Source organism: Cricetulus griseus (assembly GCF_003668045.3).
Source record: "Cricetulus griseus strain 17A/GY chromosome 1 unlocalized genomic scaffold, alternate assembly CriGri-PICRH-1.0 chr1_0, whole genome shotgun sequence".
Lineage (NCBI taxonomy): Eukaryota > Metazoa > Chordata > Mammalia > Rodentia > Cricetidae > Cricetulus > Cricetulus griseus.
Genome location: NW_023276806.1, coordinates 43,868,387 through 43,887,913, shown reverse-complemented (window position 1 = coordinate 43,887,913; position 19,527 = coordinate 43,868,387). Strand labels below are relative to the sequence as shown.

General features: G+C 34.0%; 1 protein-coding gene across 3 annotated transcripts in view; it reads left to right on the top strand.

Moving 5' to 3' along the window:
* The window catches only part of Col11a1 (collagen type XI alpha 1 chain), a 175,182-nt gene that overhangs the window by 137,949 nt on the left and 17,706 nt on the right, over positions 1-19,527 (top strand). For all 3 annotated transcript variants that reach the window (XM_035451017.1, XM_035451016.1, XM_027395556.2), the window contains 8 exons: positions 2,623-2,676; positions 3,270-3,377; positions 3,562-3,615; positions 4,207-4,260; positions 5,364-5,417; positions 14,090-14,143; positions 14,263-14,370; positions 14,844-14,897. In XM_035451017.1, coding sequence (XP_035306908.1) covers positions 2,623-2,676; positions 3,270-3,377; positions 3,562-3,615; positions 4,207-4,260; positions 5,364-5,417; positions 14,090-14,143; positions 14,263-14,370; positions 14,844-14,897 — 540 coding nt within the window. The remainder of the gene's footprint in view (positions 1-2,622; positions 2,677-3,269; positions 3,378-3,561; positions 3,616-4,206; positions 4,261-5,363; positions 5,418-14,089; positions 14,144-14,262; positions 14,371-14,843; positions 14,898-19,527) is intronic.

Sequence of the window (19,527 nt, the reverse complement as noted above, 5' to 3'; positions counted from 1 at the left end):
AGGCCTTCCATGAGGGATCATCAAAGTCTGTCAAGTCATTTGGGGCATGACACATTTTATTTTATAATTAATTCATTTATTTTCATTAAAAGAGCTAACCCTCCAAACCTAGTGTAATGAGATTAGACTATGTTAAATTGATGTTTACTTCTGCCTCTCATTCTGACTGTTGTATTTATAATTAACTGCATATGACTCACTGTTCAAATAGCTCATTAATTACTAAATTAGAAACAAATTACACTTTCTAGTTCTTAGCAGATAAAGAATGCAGTTTGTTTAACAATTGTTTATAGGAGGTTTGCTTATAATCTTAAATAAGTGAAATCTTTATGTTGAGAAAGACAGTTTTTAAAAGAAAAAATCTGATTGAGTTTAATTGTCCTAACATAAAAAGCATAAGACAATACCAGTATTCAAGACACCACTGTCTTGAAAAAATCCCAGCAGCTTTACTCCCTCTGCATTCTTTCTTGGGAACATGTAGTCTGGTGATGATGTTGCCCAGAGAGTTAGGAGTAGTTGATAATTGCAATAGGCATTTCATGTGCTTTACATATGTCCTGAAGATCGCAAATACCAAGCATATAGTCGTAAGTACTTTAGTTTTCTAAAACCTTGTCTTCTATGAATTTATACTTTGTCTTCCATGAAAGATACTAACATTTGCCAATATTGGGGAAGTCTCACACATTGTCATGTAGGTTATAGGTCAAATGATAACAATTTGCCAATTTTTAGTCTTATAATGTTCAATAAGGCTGGGGATTTGACTGTTAGTTTTTAATTTAATTTGAATCTACTCATTTAAAGTTTATTTAGATTTAAACTTACTTTTCTGTGTGCTAGGATCTGCATAGAGTTGACTTTTTTATTCTATGGGTATCTAAATTGAAACTTATTACTTGATAACATTTTTCCTTTAAAATTTTCCTTATGGACACTTGTCATATGTGTTTGTTTTTAATGTGCATGAAGGTAATTTTACTATTCTAAAAGCAAGTGAATATTGATAGATTATTCTCAGAGATTTTGTAGAAGTCTTCGCCCTTACATGTTACTGTCTAAACACATTTCTTGACTACCATTAATTTCTTCATTTTAGAAAATTTGAAATAATCTTTTCAGAATATCAGTCCCTTTATATTTAACAAAAATGGAAAGAGATGAGCAAAATATATTGATGTTAACTTAAAAATATATAGTTTTCTTTCTAGTTCCAAATTTCTACAATGATACCACAGGATAATATGGCACATAAGAAAACATTTTGTGTTCAATGTTTCCAGGACTTTTGATTAATATTGCATATATTCCATGTATTAAACAGTTAGTATGGACATTTTACAGTTTATTTGAATTACAAAGTACGTGTTTCATTTCAAATATGTGAATGGCATCCCCCAAAATTCCTGATAGATCATTTTATCACATTATAATAGTTGAATGAGTCCTTTCTTCATACATAACATAAATGCAGTTATTTTACTTGTAATAACTGTCCAAAATATAGGAAATATTTGCCATTTATCTTGAGGAAGACAAAATTTATATGCAATCCCACATCTAAGAAATTCTTGGAAAGTACTTGGTGATGTCACAGCTTTACAAAGAATTCAAACTATATGTGAATCTCAGAAGACTAAGAAAATTAATCCATCAGTTTCTACCCTGGAATGATGTTTGTACTTACTATGGAAATTTTCAAACCAACTTGGAATCACTAGTATGTGCCACTTTAGAATGCTGATGATCATTGTTGTTGGAGTGGCTAGAAGAGGGCTGAGGGGAACGTGTTTGTCTGTGTCTGTTTCTGTGTGTCTGTGTCTGTGTGTCTGTGTCTGTGTCTGTGTGCGTGTGCTGCATCCCTTCACTTCAGTAGTCACTGGAATAAGACACTATATTTTTATGCATTTCTAAGAAGGAGACACTAACAGTAGACTCCATAGCTAAATCCCAGGAAAGAGTTCTTTGTACATAAACATTACAATTTTGATACCCTTCATGATACATTTGTTTAAATATGGATTGCTGCTTCCTTAGACTTTTTTTTTACTTGTCAGGTGACTTGGCAAATATCCAGCTGGATAAAATGAGAACATAAAAGCCATTAAATTTAGAATATTTAAAAACTCAAATACAAGACTTTTTATTAAGTACATCCTATATCTAACCCTGATCTCTACTAAACTATAGGATTATCAATATTGTGCCAAGATTTATACTGATATATTTTATTAACAAGATACATGTTTATAGTTAGTACCAAAAAAAACTTTCTTTTTAAAATCTATAATCCTTCTTATAATATGAATTTTGATGCCATACAAATGTAAATTGTTAGAAAATGTTCTGATTTTTGTCATAGCTTTGTGGTAACTTGGGTTGATTTGCTGGATTTAGTCCATCAAAACTGAGTCAGCATTTAATCTGTTTCTTCATTTGAGTTATTGAGATCATTAATCCAAATTCTCTTTCTTCTTATTAGATTTTTTTTATGTACTTTAAGCAATACAGTAAGGCAGAGGCTGACCTAAATTAAGATGGCCATAGTAAAGGGATTATTACAGATGGAAAACACCGTATCTCTGTTCTTACCTTCATATGATACTTTCTTTGTAGGGTGAACCTGGAGAAGCTGGGAACCCCGGGCCCCCGGGTGAAGCTGGCTCAGGTGTAAGTTCTATAGTAGTAAAGCCATTTTTCGGCTTCATTAGAAACTTAAGAATTCTTTTTAGAGTGTTTGAATATTGAATTTGAATCCCAAGAGTATTTGTTTTTACTCTTCTTTTCCAACTTATTTAATGTGACCATGACTACAAAACCACTGTTTAACAAATGACAATACTCAGTGGGTTTTTGTTATTATTATCTAGGTTTTAAAAAAATCACATTTGTAGGAGTTAAATCATTAAGATTATAAGGTGTTCACTATATACATTGTGTTTGGTGAAACTGTCCATAATATAAACAAAGCAACTATTTCCTTGCTGCTTTAAATAAACGTTTGTTAATTAAAATTGATTACTCAACATAAATTATACTGCCAGTGAAAAAAACTACACTCCCTTTACAATCTACAAATATTTTGACGATCTAGCTTGCAGGGTCCTTGACTATTGGTATTTAATTAATTCAATTTGTATTCTTTTAGGAATTTTGCAAAATACAGACTATAAATAGTGGAAATTGTCCATCGCACTATATTGATGTTATGATGTTGAAACAGTACTTACAAGGTGACTATTTCTTTCGATTGTGTTCTTTAGGGTCCCAAAGGAGAGAGAGGAGAGAAAGGAGAAGCTGGGCCCCCTGGTGCTGCTGGTCCTGCTGGTGCTAAAGGGCCACCAGGTGATGATGGCCCCAAGGGGAATCCGGTGAGTTTTCCTCTTTAAAGTGAAATTTGTGTCATATTCACTTCTTAGCACTACTTTTGTTATTATAATTTAAAATATTCTTTTCATATTGCATCTTTTGTAAAGCTACAAGAAAAATTTGTATATGTATATATGTACACACATACACACACATACTTAATTTCCTTTTATAACATCTTTCTAGGGACCTGTTGGTTTTCCTGGAGATCCCGGTCCACCTGGGGAACCTGGCCCTGCAGTAAGTATCACGGAGAAATAAAAGGATGCTTTGGTGGGGGCTGTTCCCTCAGAATTTAGAAAAATTCTTTTCTAAATGGACTTCTAAAGACAGAAAGCCACATGAAACAAACAGAAATCACACTGACCATAAACCTAACTGGTGACTATTACACCTCTGTTACATGACTGCCCTCTTCATTCGAACAATTATTGAAACTTTCCTGTATTACCCAAATTATCTAAGTAGCAGCCATACTTTTATTACAAAGTTCAAGTCTGTATTTCTTAATGCCAATCATTATTTAAATCCTACTTTGAATTGCATTATGTCTGCTTCTGGTGAGCAGAAGCACTTATCTTATACATCAAGTGAGACTCCTACTTTATATCAGAAGACTACTTTACACTCAGGTATAATAACCATTTCCCAAGTATTTCTGAAAAGAGCAAGAGGCACCACTAACCAAAAAATAAGTGTTGTAACTTTATTTGTTCATCTGATTACAGCTTATTTCAACACTATACCAAGATAGTATGTGTAAGTTTTGTACCTTTATAATAATAAAATATAACAAGAAATATCTGGGTTAATTTTGAATGTCAATTATAGGGGCAAGATGGTGTCGGAGGTGACAAGGGTGAAGATGGAGATCCAGGGCAACCGGTAGGCAAGAATCCTTACTATTTTTCCTCATCTGTAGCCCCATTCATTTTTTTAAAGGCAATTCAAAATTATCATTCTTTCACAATTAAAACTACTGTGTATATTGTGTATCCATTTCTCAAAATTGTGTCATATGTATAGGAGCTTGTCTTTTTTTTTTTCTTGTTTTCTTTTATGTATTCTCCTCTCATACAGTTCATCCCAAGCACACCTTCTCCACCCACTGCTCCTTCTAGCATCCTCCAACACCCTCTCCCCCAGACGAATCCTCTCCTTCCCCACCACCCCAAGAAAAGAGCAGGCCATTCAGAAGCGTCAACTGAATACAGCACAAGACACAATAAGGCCACCCACAAACCCTGAAATCTAGGCTGGGTGAGGCAACCCTGTAGGAGAAAAAGGATCCCGAATTGAGCAAAAGAGTCAGAGACTCAGGGACAACCAAACTTCCACTTGTTTATAAAAAATAATACATTTTAAATATAGTGAGTATAAAAATAAGAATATCAGACTAGTAGCTTGTTGTAGGTCATAAGGTATTTCAGCCAAGCAACTAAATGAAGTTATAGTGTAAACATTTTAATATTATGTTTGTAATGACACAGAAGTATTTTGGCCACGTGGGTTACTTAGGAAAGGAGAAAATACAGAAGACATTAGCTTAAATAGGTTTGAAGACAGATGAATCTCCTACAAGGGTCTGTCTCTTAAGTATTGGAAGTCTAAGGTATACATCCTCACATAATTGTTTACACAGTGGAATAAAAAGCATAAGCATTGTATCAGAAGTTTAGAGGTAGTAAGTTAATATGTTCACATTTGTAAGCTATGATACGTGTATATGCCAGGATTTCCACAAGGGAAATTTGAAGAACTTTCATATACCCATGAAGAAGTTTACCAAATGAGTTTACCAGCTCACTCTGGGGATATGTAGAAGCAATTCAGGTCTCCTAATGGGGGCTGAGGTTTTCAGGAAAGATAGATGTGCATAAATGAGAAAAGAATTAGTTCATATTGGGAGAAATTATGTTGGCTATGAAAAATACCCAGCTTATTAAACAGTGCATTTTACATTTATTTATAACTATCTTCATTTATAGGGTCCTCCTGGTCCATCCGGTGAGGCTGGCCCACCAGGTCCTCCTGGAAAAAGAGTAAGTTTTTTTTCCATTCTTTATTTGAATTGTTCCCTGTGTGTTTATGTTGTTATTATTCATGCAAGCTCTAGGCTGCATCTGAGGCTGAAAAATAACCACTTTCTTCAGTATGTCAAAATCATCACTATCTCAGATTACATTTTAAATATTTTACTGTCACAGTTTGAATGAATCAAACGGCTCCTCCACTGAGAGTTACCGGCTTTTCTGAACAAATGTTAACTGCTGTTAAGCAGTACCAGTTCCAACCCCTGGTATTCTCCATGGAGGTGAAATGTTCAAAACTTAGTGTATACATTTTGAAAGTGTGACTCCATATCAGTAGATTGAGAGCAAGCATCTATTTATATAGTAGATGGCCTTATGTTGTCAAATTTCAGGGATGGGGAAAGATGATTTTTAATGAAGCAGAGTTTTCATAAAGGATATAGCAGAAAATTAGTAGCTTTGGTCACACTGGTTGTCTCTGTGAAGGTGAGATGTCTCAGCAGGTAAAAGTGCTTACCAGCAAGCTTGCTGTACTGTGTTCAGTTCCTTGGGTCCACATGACAAAATGAGAGAACTGACTCCTGCAAGTTTTCCTTTGGCTTTGACCTCCATACACGTTCTTGTGTAAACATAATGACCAACACAAAATAAATAGATGTAAAATATTACAAAAACCAAAATAATGACTACAGTAGAATCAGATAGATTTAAAGATTTTGGTTTAATTAGAAATAATAATTTCAGGTATTAATGGATAAAAATTTAGTATTTTAACGCATATCTGTGATATGCATTGGCACAACAGATTAATGACCTTTCGTGCTCCTGAACTTCTTCTGAGGATTTTGCCTCTGAAATGTTCATGGACTGTATATCAGGTTATTGTAAACTATAGTCATTCCACAACAATTGTCAGTTTGATTAAAAACTGAAGTTTTTATCTCTAACTCTGTTTTCTTACCTGTTATCTAGTAATATTTTATCCTGCTCCCTCCACTCTTCTTAGTAAAAATTATCCTATAAGCAGTTTAGCCTTTATGCATAAGTGAGAATAAGAGCTGTTTGCCTTCTATTGACCATATCTACCTTATTTCACATGGCGTAATGTCCTCCAATTCCATTCAATTTCTCACAAATGACAGGATTTCACCTTTCTGCATGGCTGACTAATAACCCGTTAGATACAATCGCCACATTTTCTGTAGACATTAATCTGTCTGTTGATTCCATATCTTAGTCATAAGTGGTGCTATAAGGATCATAAAGAGTGCAGGGAGCATTTGGTAGGCAGATGTAATTCCCTTTGGAAATATAATTAGTAAGTGAATATTAGAACATATGCTAGATCTAGGCTTACCATTTTTGAGGAGTCTCCACACTGTTTTCCACATAGATACACTATCTGAAAATCCTGCAACAATGTATGACTTTTCCTTTTGCTGTATCTTTGCAGGCTTTGATGTTTTCATAATAGCCATTCTAACTTGAGTATATGACCACATTATGTCTTTGTTGTACATTTACCTCATGGGCATCTTGAAAGTATCTGTGATCCATTTTCGTTTCTTTTGACCAATGTCCACTCAGACCATTAGCCCATTTTTAATCCAAGCCCTCATTTGGTAGTTGTTACTACTGCTGTGTCCTGTTCCTTTTATGTTTTGTACTTTAATCCTTTGTCAAATAGTTGGCAGATGTTACTTTCCTTCTTATGTCCTGTGTATATACCCTATTGATTGTTTTATTTGCTGTATGGAAGCCTTTTTATTTGATATTATGCCATTTGTCTACTTCTATTTTCCTGTGTAGTGGCAACCATCCAAAATTTGTTTACTCAGATTTCTCTAAGTGTTCCTGCTATGCTTTCTTCAAGTACTTCCATATGTTAGGTTTTATTTTATGGTCTGTAATCTAGCCTGAGATGATTTTTGTAAGAAATAATATTTATGAATCAATACTCAATATTCTTTCTAGCACTGTTTAGCAAATAGAGGCTATTCTTTCTAAAATGCCTTATTTTGACCCCTTGTTTAGCATTGGTTATCTGTGGATATCTGGTTTCTTTCTGAGATCTCTAATACATTCCATTGGTCTGCCTTTTTTTTTTTTAAGCCATACTGTTTTAGTTACTGTGACACTGTAGGGTGACTTGAAATTAGTTCTGTGTTTTATGATCAACATTTATTGGCTGTTGGGAGGTTTTTAGTGCTTTTACATGTATTGTAGGATTGATTGTAGTTCTATAAAGAACATTATTAGCATCATGATAGGTTTTCATCAGTAGAGTGGATTTTTCACTTCAGATTTTCTTTGTTGCAATTTTCACCTTTTTCTATCATTGATTGTCATGTCTATCAAGTTTGTTAGTGTATGTCAATAATACTACATTTTTTATTTTTAATCTTCTCCTTTGCTGGATTATATGTTCAATTGTCCTTCTGTGATGGAGTCTTTAGGAGAATGAGTTAGGTTTCTTCCTGATAATCTAGGGATAGTTTCTGGATAAGTGGTCTTAATTCTTTAAAATTTTGGAAGAATTCAACAAAAATTCATTGATTTTCTACATAGAAGACTTTTGCTGCAAGATTTTTTATTAGTCATGGAACCTTATTTCTTGAATATTATTCTATCCAAATATTCTTATCTTTACCACTAATTTTTAATGCTTTACTGTTTTTGTAGTGAATGTCTCCTTGTACCACCCTTATATCTTTTTTTCATATTTTCTATACTGTTAATAAACATACTGTAGTGAATATCAAAATTATTCTCTCAAATGACTTATTCTTCCATGGTCCAGTCACGCAATAATTAAAATCACTTTTCATTTTTACAGTTATCTTATTCTTATAAACTTCTTTTCTGTGTTCGATATTCTCCAATTGAGCCTTTGTATCTCAAAAGTAGAATATGAATTGATTTTTTAAAAGCATTCCCTTTTCAAACTTTAGGTACTATAAATAAATTAAATTGTCAGTTGTATTATCTCAGATCATTTGGATGAATTGTAGTGTATAATTTCTTTACAAATGAGTTGAAATCGTTGTTGAGAAAATCAGAAATCTTTTGCTTTTCTTTAAACCTCAAATGATGAAATATATAACGTGATGGGTAATAGGGTAATAAAATCAAATTCAAATTTCTAGACCAGCTTAACTTCTTCCCACCTGCATAACTTTGTTCAGTTTACTTATCCTATGTTTCTCAAGGTTACCTGACCGCTATGGTTGGGTAAATGAAAAGTTACATAATATGCAAACACTGTATCCATATAGCCATTCTTTACTATTAGTCATGGTCTTATTCATTAAATAATTACTTTGTACTGATATATTATATGTTACATGGAATCTGTGATGACTACATCAAGCTTACAAAACTATACATATTCATTTTGGTGTATCAAATCACACTGAAGTCAGCACTACTGAGCATTAAAATATTCAGGTTTTCCTCCTTTGAAATGTGAACTCATATCTAACCTGAGTTCTGCCATTGTGCTGAATTCCTTTCTATATTAAGTTAAATAAACCAACCCACTAAACTGACAAACGGATTGACAAAATAATCCACTTTTGTCCATCAAAGTAAGATCTATTTTAGTGGCATGAGAAGCTATTCCAGCGTCTAAAGCTTTAATAATGAGTTTACCTTAAAATTAGAAATTAAAGCTTGATCTTCTAAACTAAAAACTGCCAAACTAATTGATTTATTCAAGAGTTCAATCTCTACTTAATCAGAAAGATTAGATTAACTTCAGAAAATATGGGGAGAGGAAAGAATATGATCAAAATACAGTGTGTGAATTTTTTAAATTTTAAAATGTTAAAAAAAGAAAAAGTTTATTTTCTTACAGCTTTTCTAACTTGTAAACCTAGAAACTGGGAATCTTAATATTGTAGTGGCACCATAAAATAATGTAGAATTTTATTTTATTAGAATCAGATATGTAGATATCCATCATTTGGCCACAAAATAATATAGTATGAGATTGTTAACTTCTTAAGTCAAAGTTTTATCCTTATAAAATAAGCATAATATCTAATTTCTTGTGCTAGGTAAGATTATATCATATTCATTTAAAGCACTAAGCAATTAATCTATAGGAACTTCATAGAAAACTTTGTCTTGCTTAATTTTATATTCTGGCTTTGCCATTTGTAGTTTAATTAATATTTGAACTCACTGAGTAACACATACAAAAAGTGTTCATACTAGTAATATAATTCATGATTTATACTGTTGAAATTCATAATTTATATTAGGTATTTTAAGCATAACTTTGTATAACAAATATTGTTAGGTAATTTTTCATGAACTGTTTTGCAAAAAATGAAATAATTAAATTCAACTATATTTAGTGTTTTTGATTAAATATGTTTAACAAACAACATGTGTTTGGGAGCATGTGATAAGTAAAACTGTGACTACACAGAGAGCTAATTATGAAAGAAGCTTGTAAAAACTTAAATGTAGTATGACATCACTCTGTTGATACACTGTACCAACAGTGGATTCCATAAACTGAAGCTGAATTGAGAATGCTATCTCCATATACCTTTGTGTTCCAGTCAACCAGCAGGACTGTCTGGTGCAACAGTTATTTTAACTTTGCCTCTGTGAATGTAGGAAGAACATACTTGGTAGACATGAAAAATGAAAGGTCCAGCAAGTGGGAAAAAAAAAAACAGAACTTACACATGATAACACTTCAGGAATGAGTTTTATTGGAGAAAGAGACTGGGGACCATTTTGGGCCTTGTCATGGGAAAGTACTGGAAAAGGAATAGAACAAAGTGATACAAACTTCCATTGAAACCTGTAGAGGGGCTTCCTTAGCAAGGATAGTTTAAAATAAGGGTAGGAAAAAAAGCTGACAAGCAAGATGATTAGGTGTGGGAGGAACCTTAGGGCAAAGCCTGCAGAGAAATTTCCCAAATTGAATGACTTTTATTCTAGAAGTGACTCTCACTAGAACACTCTTACCAAGGAGATGTAAATAGCATGTTTAGGGCTCCAACTACAAGGTAAATATTTGGCTTTTAGGGATTCTAGGAGGTGGCAGGAAGTTACATACTGTGTGATTTAGTCTGAGATAGCCTACATCTAAAGAATGAGTGGAGGATCTGAACATTAAGACCACAGCAAGTGACTTCTTAATTCTCTGTCCCAAAGAGAGATAGGTGCTGGGCTGGAGTGGAGGGGTTGGCCTGAGATTTTCAGGCTAAGAGTTACGACCTCTTTGAATGGCCATCATCCTCAGACACATGACCAATGATTTAACAACAGTGTAACACAATAACTGTAATAATTTTTCAGCAAGCTTCTGAGGTAGTTCAATACCTTACAACTTACTCTCTTTAACCCACCTAGAATGTTCCCTCAGCTGAGAGTTGCTGGACAGGCATGCTGCAACTGACCTCAGGTGTTCTAGAAGAGCAGCAGCACTCTTAACTACTGAGCTATTTCCCCAACCACTTTAATATTATTTTTGAACTATGTGTTTCAGAGGGCATGCATAATCTGCAGTGGCTCCCAATTTAAATTGGGACTTTGCTCACATAATGACTTTGAGAAGTATCATTTACTGATGAACAGAAATGTTAATTGGATATATAATTTATTTTAGCATTACCATATGTTATCTACACACACACACACACACACACACACACACACACACACACACACACACACACTGTAAGTAACCCCCCCAAAAAAAACTCATTAGTTTGGTCTGGAAAAATACCTCAGCAGTTAAAAGTACATACTGAACCTATAGGGTACCTGAGTTGGATAATATTTAAATTATAATTCTGTATATAATATATATGAAATATATGAGTATATATTTAAAATATAAAAAAAATCTTTAAACTCAATAGTCCCACTGTTTGAACTTTGGTGGAATCACACTTCAGGTTATTGTTGTGGCTCTATAGAAGCTCTTCACTTTTCCACAAAGAACAAGACCTTGCAACAATCAGTTTTAGAAATATTTGAGTTAAAGGCCAGGGATTGAACACTCACTGTATAGATAAATTGTGCACTGAAAACCCATGGCACTTTGATACAAGGTACACAACTTTCCAGTGATTTGAGAAAGTGTACTTTTTAATCAAATATTACAAATTCAAGACCTAAGGTACATGTGCTACAGTATTATAACTTAATTTTCCCACTCAATCAATAGCTATTAGAATGATGTTTCTAAGTATAACTGTCACACACAATGTTCTAATCAATATTCTATTAGTCTTACCTATTTGTGAGATTCAAGCAGAAAAATTACTAACATCTGCTAGTAATTTCAACTTCCATTATAAAATATTACAGCAAATTAGTTATTGGTTTATGTTCCTTTTGCCTTCATTGCAGGCAAACAAAAGATAAAATATATGATCCTTTCAGTAAAATCTATATGATGCACGCTGAAGACTGTACATTAAATTTAGCATGGTTAATTTTATTAATATTTTAATAGTCAGGACTCCTCTTAATCTATGATTTTTTTCTTCTTCCTTGATTTGCAAGCTCCGCTGCATTTGCATACACCCGTGTACACTCACATTGTGCATGGATCTGAGCAAACAGCCTCCCTGAATCACCAGTGGGTCTCTGACGAATGGCATTCACATCAATCCTGTGGTGTTGTGCTTGCACAATAATGATAAGAACGTAAAGTGTTTATCACAGAAAACCTCTTATCTACCAACACTGTAAGATTCAGATCTGACATAAAATTCCCTGGAAAGGCTTTCTTCCCCCTAAAATGGATCAAATACACATTTTACACATTGACCTCATCTTTATACATTTTTGTATACTGTTTTTATTAGCCTATATGACTGTCTTTGTAAGAAATTTTGTATACTCCTTGTGGTTTTGATTTTATTTTGAAGTTATTTTCATCATACATAGCATAGTTTGCATCATAAGTAATATGTATACATTTGAGAATTGAGTGACAGAATGAACAACTTATATGACCATATTGTTAGCTATTAATAGTAGAAAAAAATTAGGTGATTTCTGTTTCTCATGAGTAGGAAAATGTAGTAATGGTGTGTTTTAGGGATAAACTTAACTAGTTTCTTTTATGCAAACATGAGAAACAACTAAAACCAGATTTCCCATATGACTTGAGTTCATCTGTTTGTGTTGTCATTACCAAACAGAATGACTGCATGACTACTAGAAAAAATGCATTTAGTTTGTAGTTGTGCAGGCTGGTTAGTTCACCATTAACAGTCTGTATTGAGGAAAAAACTTCTTACCACATTACTAATGGCTTTTAGGAGCAAACAATGGAGGTATCATGAGGAAAAGATTAAAGCAGTAAAGGGAAAGGAGAACTCCAAAAGGAGGGAAAAGGAAAGAAGGCACAAGAGGAAGAGAGAGAGGGAACTGTTACTCCAGTAAATTTTATTATTGCTCTTTTCTAAATTATTGTGTTTGCCGTGGTAAATGGCTCAGCTCCTTACTGCTTACCCTCGAAATGTGCTTTTGACCAATGAGAGGTAATTCTTGTAATTTTTTTATTGCTTCTAGCCTCCTGTAAAAGAGTTTTTATGCTAGAGGAGAAGAAGCTAGGAGAAACTAGAAAAAGACAGGAGAATTAGAATAGAGACAGAATAGTAAAGAGACATGACGAAAAACACACATGTGAGAGAGTTTGTTCACCCTTATATACCTAAGTTCCTTTTGCTTCTCTATAGCATCCGATCTGAACTTAAAGAGAGCCTTGGGACTGGACCCCAAAGGCCCTTTATATGAATGATATCTAAGGTGTACTTAGATTGAGCCACCTCTGAAATATTACTAAAGATAAAGATGCAAATAATGTTTGATATATTCAAGAAACAGAATAATTCAGAATAACAAGCTGCCTCTAGCATTTATACTCACACTAAGTATTCTTTTATCAGCATTGTTTTTTGTTGTTTGTTTGTTTGTTTGTTTGTTTTCTGAGAGTTGGTTTCACTCTGCAGCCCTTGATAGCCTGGAACTCATTAAGTAGACCAGGCTGCCCTCAGACTCACAGTAATCTACCTACCACGGCTTCCAAGTGTTGGATTTATTTTTTTCCTCCATTATTTAATTTAAATTAGAAATAAGATTGTTTTACATGCCAATCCCAGTTCCTTCTCCCTCCTCTCCTCCCCTGCCCCCCACTAACATCCTACCTATCCCATACCATTTTTGCTCCCCAAGGAGAGTGAGGTCTTCCATGCGGGGAGGGGTCTACAAAGTCTGTCGTATCCTTTGGGATAGGGCCTAGGCCCTCTCCAGTGTGTCTAGGCTGAGGGAGTATCCCTCTATGTGAAATGGGCTCTCAAAGTCCATTCCTATGCTAGGGATAAGTACTGATCTCAAGTGTTGGATTTAAATTCATGCACTACTACATCAAGTTTTCTGTCAGCATTTTTGAGAAGCTTCCTTTGTACTGTTTTTGATGTTATGTAATGATCTTGGCTTTCTTAGTTGGTGGTTTATTTTAAATGATCTAAATGGCGTTTTTTACATGAAATTAGTGTTCAGTTTAGTATTGTGTTTTAAATAGAAAACTAATATAAAACCATACTTTAGCAGTCTATCAGCAGTTCCTGCATTCACATAGAGTGCCTCAGAACTGTTTCTTTTAAGGTAGTTCATCTCTAAATACAGCTTTATCTTTACAGGGTCCTCCTGGGGCTCCAGGTTCAGAAGGAAGGCAAGGTGAAAAAGGTGCTAAGGTAAGACGTGAAGAGACATGTGAGGCCATTCACGAATTGAAAGACATGTGTCTTAACACATCAAGTGATAGCTGTGCTTTTATGATTATGAAAATAAAACATGTTTTATTTTCAAACAGGGAGAAGCTGGTGCTGAAGGACCTCCTGGGAAAACTGGCCCTGTTGGACCTCAGGGTCCTTCTGGAAAGCCTGGTCCAGAAGGTCTTCGAGGAATCCCTGGTCCTGTGGTAAGCATCTGTGCTAAGAGGGACTGTTATGAAAAGAACTTAAATTTCAGTATCTTTAAATATAAATGTTCCTATGGTTGCTGCTTCATAACTTATGCTTTATGGAAATCCAGTATTTCTATAGAAGTTACTAAGTGGCAGATTAAATAACTTAACAATATATTTAAAAATATTTAAGTATCTCATTTCTGTTATAATTTTGTGGTAAAGTTCTAGTTACTAACACAGAAGAAAACTAAGTTCTAATGTCATGGTGATGAAAGGTTTCATACATATATCTCTTCATATGTCTGTGGATATTTTTATATAAGTATATGTAGATGTATACATGAGTGTATGTACATACACAGGTACAGAGAATTTAAAAAAAAACTGCATTTGTATGTTTTGTGGTGATACAATTTATAGTTGCCAATCTAAAAATAATAGGAATTGTCTTGTTAGCAAACAAAGTTTCATTTTGTTTTATGTAGGGAGAACAAGGACTCCCCGGTGCTGCTGGACAAGATGGACCCCCTGGTCCTCTGGTGAGTAACATTTGTCATTATTTGTAGAGAATTACCATAATAAGCTTGTTTGTAAGCTAGAATTTTTGAGTGGTACCTTATGAACAGGTTTGTGCTTTTCAAGAAAGAATATTACATGTTCAAGGAGAAAAATAATCCTGATAATAGCATATAAAGTATACCACTTGGCTCAGAGAATATTCCTTCCTTATACCCTTTAGAAGGAAAAATATCTTTTCTACTCAGAGGAAAATGCTACTTATGGTGTAACCAGTTTTTTTCTCAATGCAGATGGTTTCCCAAGGTACATGTGATTAAACTTTATTTCTGGGCTTTCACTTAGGGAGAAATGTCAGCACCAAAAGTGGTAGCTGCTCAAATAGATGGTTTTCTTTTTGAGATAAATAGGTTCAGAAACAGGACATTATCCTGAGCTTTTAAAAAGCATGTGACTTTTTATGCTGAAGTTGAACAATGAATTCCACACACAAACAGATTGATTGGTCAGTGCAATGAAGCATGGGCTTGACCAACATTCTTAGAGTCCAAAGTATTTCTTGATTCAAAATGGACATGAAGTAAGAATGAAAACATGTCCTTTAAAATAATTGTTTAATTTACAAATTGACTCAATTTGTAGAAGTTTTTGATGTTGATTTTTATATAATTATGTCTGAAGTATTAATCAAAAAAGTAAACAATACTCATACCAATAAGGGAGTATGATACAGTTTATTTTAAACAATCAAATACTTTCTTGAAGTAACTGGAACTTTTTTGTGTCGCCCTTATCCTGAACATAGTTTTTACTTAGTATATATACATATTCAGCAAACATCAGAACTAGAACTGCATTCTAATTATTCGGACTTATTCAGCTATTCATTTTGTTGAGGAAACTTCTCGTAATAAAATAGCCATGACAAAATTCACTAAGTGTTAAAATCATTTGAAACTTGCCCTGGACAACTTAGATTGCTTACTCAATAAATGGATAGATGTTTTCAAATCCTTAGTTGACTTGATACAGGAGATTACTAGTTATCTACTCTATACATAATCTCATTTCATAGAAACTGAGCCCTGGGTGAAGCTGGATTAGCTCCAGGTCTTCATGGCTATTCTCCTGTGATGTGGAAAAGTCGTAACTGCAGACTCAGAGTCTGATAGCAAAATGCCTTCCCTAAATATCACCTTAAAATTCAACTGGGTTCTTTTTTTTCCCTTGTACTGTTAGATTCTCCAATAAGCATTTTGACCTTTCAGCAAATGAAATAGAAGCTCCTTGCTGCAGATTTCCTTCAGCTAATGTTAAAAATAAAACCATCAGACACACTAGCTGATTAAAGTCTGCAAAATTTCTATTTCTAATGCTTAAGCAAATGTGAGTTTACAGTATGAGAAGGATGAACAATTCAAATCATTTTTGGAAAATTGCAATGGTAAGCATTAGGAGGGCCCAACACACTCATGCTCATCCCTGGCTGCTGCTTTCATTTAGGAATATTGTGATGTGACACCATGTAGTGAAGGCATCTGCAGAATACCGTGTATAATGAATGAGCTTTTCTACTTAGCTAAGAAAGATTTATTGTAGAAGTAACATGTTTTAATCAGAGTGAGAGGTGTTATTATTGATACAGGTTAAATTAGTTCACTTTCAAGACAAATACATTGTTTAAAAATAAATTATCAATCTTATGTGATTGTGGGATAACATTAGGATGCCAGCTCCGTCACTAACCTCTATGTTTTCAAAGAGAGAATACTAAGGGCATATGACCCTATCCCATAAAATGATATACAGTTTAATTAAAGTTAATAGAGATGGTATTTTCCTCTTGATTGGTTCTTATGTTTATAAAGTGAGCTCCATGTAAAGCACATACACAACTAATGGATAGAAATATCACTGACCAAAGAATTGTCAAATGAAGGAGATAGTTGTAAATATTTAGAAATAACCAGTGTTGTTGTACTTTTATTGAATGTGGCTAAATGGTACCTAAATTCACATTTATGTAGAGCCAATACTCTGGATTAGAAATTGCTGACAAGGCCAGGTGGTGGTGACACACTCTAATCCCAGCACTCTGGCAGATCTCTTTGGGTTTGAGGTTTGAGGCCAGCCTGGTCTACTGGGTGGTTCCTGGACTGGCTCCAAAGCTACACAGAGAAACCTGTTTTAAAAAAAAAAAAGTTGCTGACAAGGCAAGTGGGATTATTCTTAGAGCAGCTAGAATGTAACTTGTAAGTCCTGTGTCAGGCAAGCAGAGGATGTCATTCCCAGGTCTCCTGGGTGTTTGCTTCCAGTAACTAAGAAAGTAGAGAGTCTTAAGTGAGGATAAATGTGGGAGGTGAAACTAAAATATTTGAAAGTTCAGATAAGTTTACATTGGACTTAAAAACTAATGCACTTGAAATTTATCTGAGGCCGGACGTTGGTGGCGCACACCTTTAATCTCAGCACTTGGTAGGCAGAGGCTGGCGGATCTCTGTGAGTTCGAGGCCAGCCTGGTCTCCAGAGCGAGCGCCAGGATAGGCTCCAAAGCTAGACAGAGAAACCCTGTCTCGAAAAACAAAAACAAAACAAAAAATTATCTGAATAATTCTTTATTCATATTATGTTTTCCTCCTAATTATAAATACATTCACACATCCAAGCTATTCAGATAGATCTCCACAGCTATCTCACTATAAAGTCTTTTTTCTGCTTCTAGAAGTTGCCCTTAACTTCCTTTATAGAAATGTTTGACCATAGATCCTATCAGAACATTCTTGTTTTCTTAAAAAGAAAGTGTTTTTTAAACAGTTTGTAATAAGTAACCTCTTTATATAGTCTAGGTTGGCCATAATTTCTCTATGTAGAGCTATCTTTGATTTGAGATCTTGCCTCAGATCCCAGGTACTATATTAAAGAGTGACTTAGCGGGGCATTGGTGGCGCATGCCTTTAATCCCAGCACTGGGGAGGCAGAGGCTGGAGGATCTCTGTGAGTTGGAGGCCAGCCTGGTCTCCAGAGCGAGTGCCAGGATAGGCTCCAAAGCTACACAGAGAAACCATGTCTAAAAAAAAAAAAAAAAAAAAAAAAAAAAAAAAAAAAAAAAAGACTCATGCTCAGCTATAAAAGTAAGCTTCTATGGTAATATGTAACTTAACTCTTTTCATATCCTCCCTTTATATCTATATCTATCATCTATATCTGTGTAGTATCAACACACACACACACACACACACACACACACACACACACACACACTTACTCCATAGAATTCAAAACAAATACATAGCACATATGAATCTAACAGAAAACTGAAAAGACAATGATAAGACTGTGTGCTTTGTAAGTAGAATTACTCTGTAAGCAATCAAGAAGTCTTAAATGGGTGTGTCTCAAAAAACAAAGAATATTAAATAAATTCAGATGTTCACTAGAACATCAAGGTAACATTGTTGAATAATTTAAAAAGCATGCATTTGATGTCTGCAAGCATATCTAATGCTGTAGTGGTTTAAAAAGTTTGTTTCATATTCTTTTATATTAAGCACCTACTAATTGCAAGGATGCTGGAAGAGTAAGTTTTTTGTCAATTTTAATATCATAGTTGTCTTCTTTTAAGAAAATGATAAATACCAGACAGCATCAAAATTTAAACATACAACTCTAAATAAAAGGAAGATGGGTTACTGAATTATAGTTTAAAATTTTTATTTGATGCTCCACATAAACTCTGTTACAGAGTTGTAATATGTGACAATATATAGTGATTAAATGTGTAAATGTTAGGATATTTGCTTTTTTGCAAATTTCAGCACTCCTTCTTAGTATTATCTTCTGAGTTGTGTTTGAGGTGTACAGTTTTCTTATAACCCGATGCTTTACAGTTCTGAGTTGTAGGTCAAGGCAGATATTTCGCAGGGTATAACAGTTCAGGGATGAGTTTTCCCTTGTGCATTTTGGGCATTTATAAATGCATGGATGGGGTATTTCTTTTCTTTTTATTGGTTATGAATTATGTATTCCCTTAAGGGCTTTCTATTTACAATATCTTTAATAAGAAATACTAAGTACAAACACTTGGAATCATATTTTTATATGGAGAGTTGAAGTTTTTAATCTCTTCAATACAAAAAGAGATTTATAACTGTTTTCACTGTCATGACATCACTAATGTCTGTTTCTAGTCACTGAAAACATAAGACTAATTTGTATTAGCAGTATCATATCTAGCATGGTCTATAATTTTTTAGGATCTTATCAATTTATAATAATGTCATTTACCTGTGAACACCTTTATGAACAATATTTATAGAAGATACTTAAAAATAGATTAAACACTCGAACAATATCTAGTACATTTCTTCTTACTCCTGAGCAATTAGAATTTCTAACATTTCCCCTTACAGTTATTATGGAGTAAGAAAGTTGTGGTAAGATTTGCACTGTGCTTTGGTATATTTCAGGCAGATTTTAAGCAAGATTTCTCTTTTCATTTTGTTAACATTAACATAGTGTTATTATTAAATATTGTGAATAATCTCAGGGGTGGAAGGTATTTGATTTGAACATGTGTGGATGCCCATTGAGTGTGTATGTCAGTTTTCCTTCTGACAGAAGAATTTCTATAAACTGTCTCATCTATCTGATAGA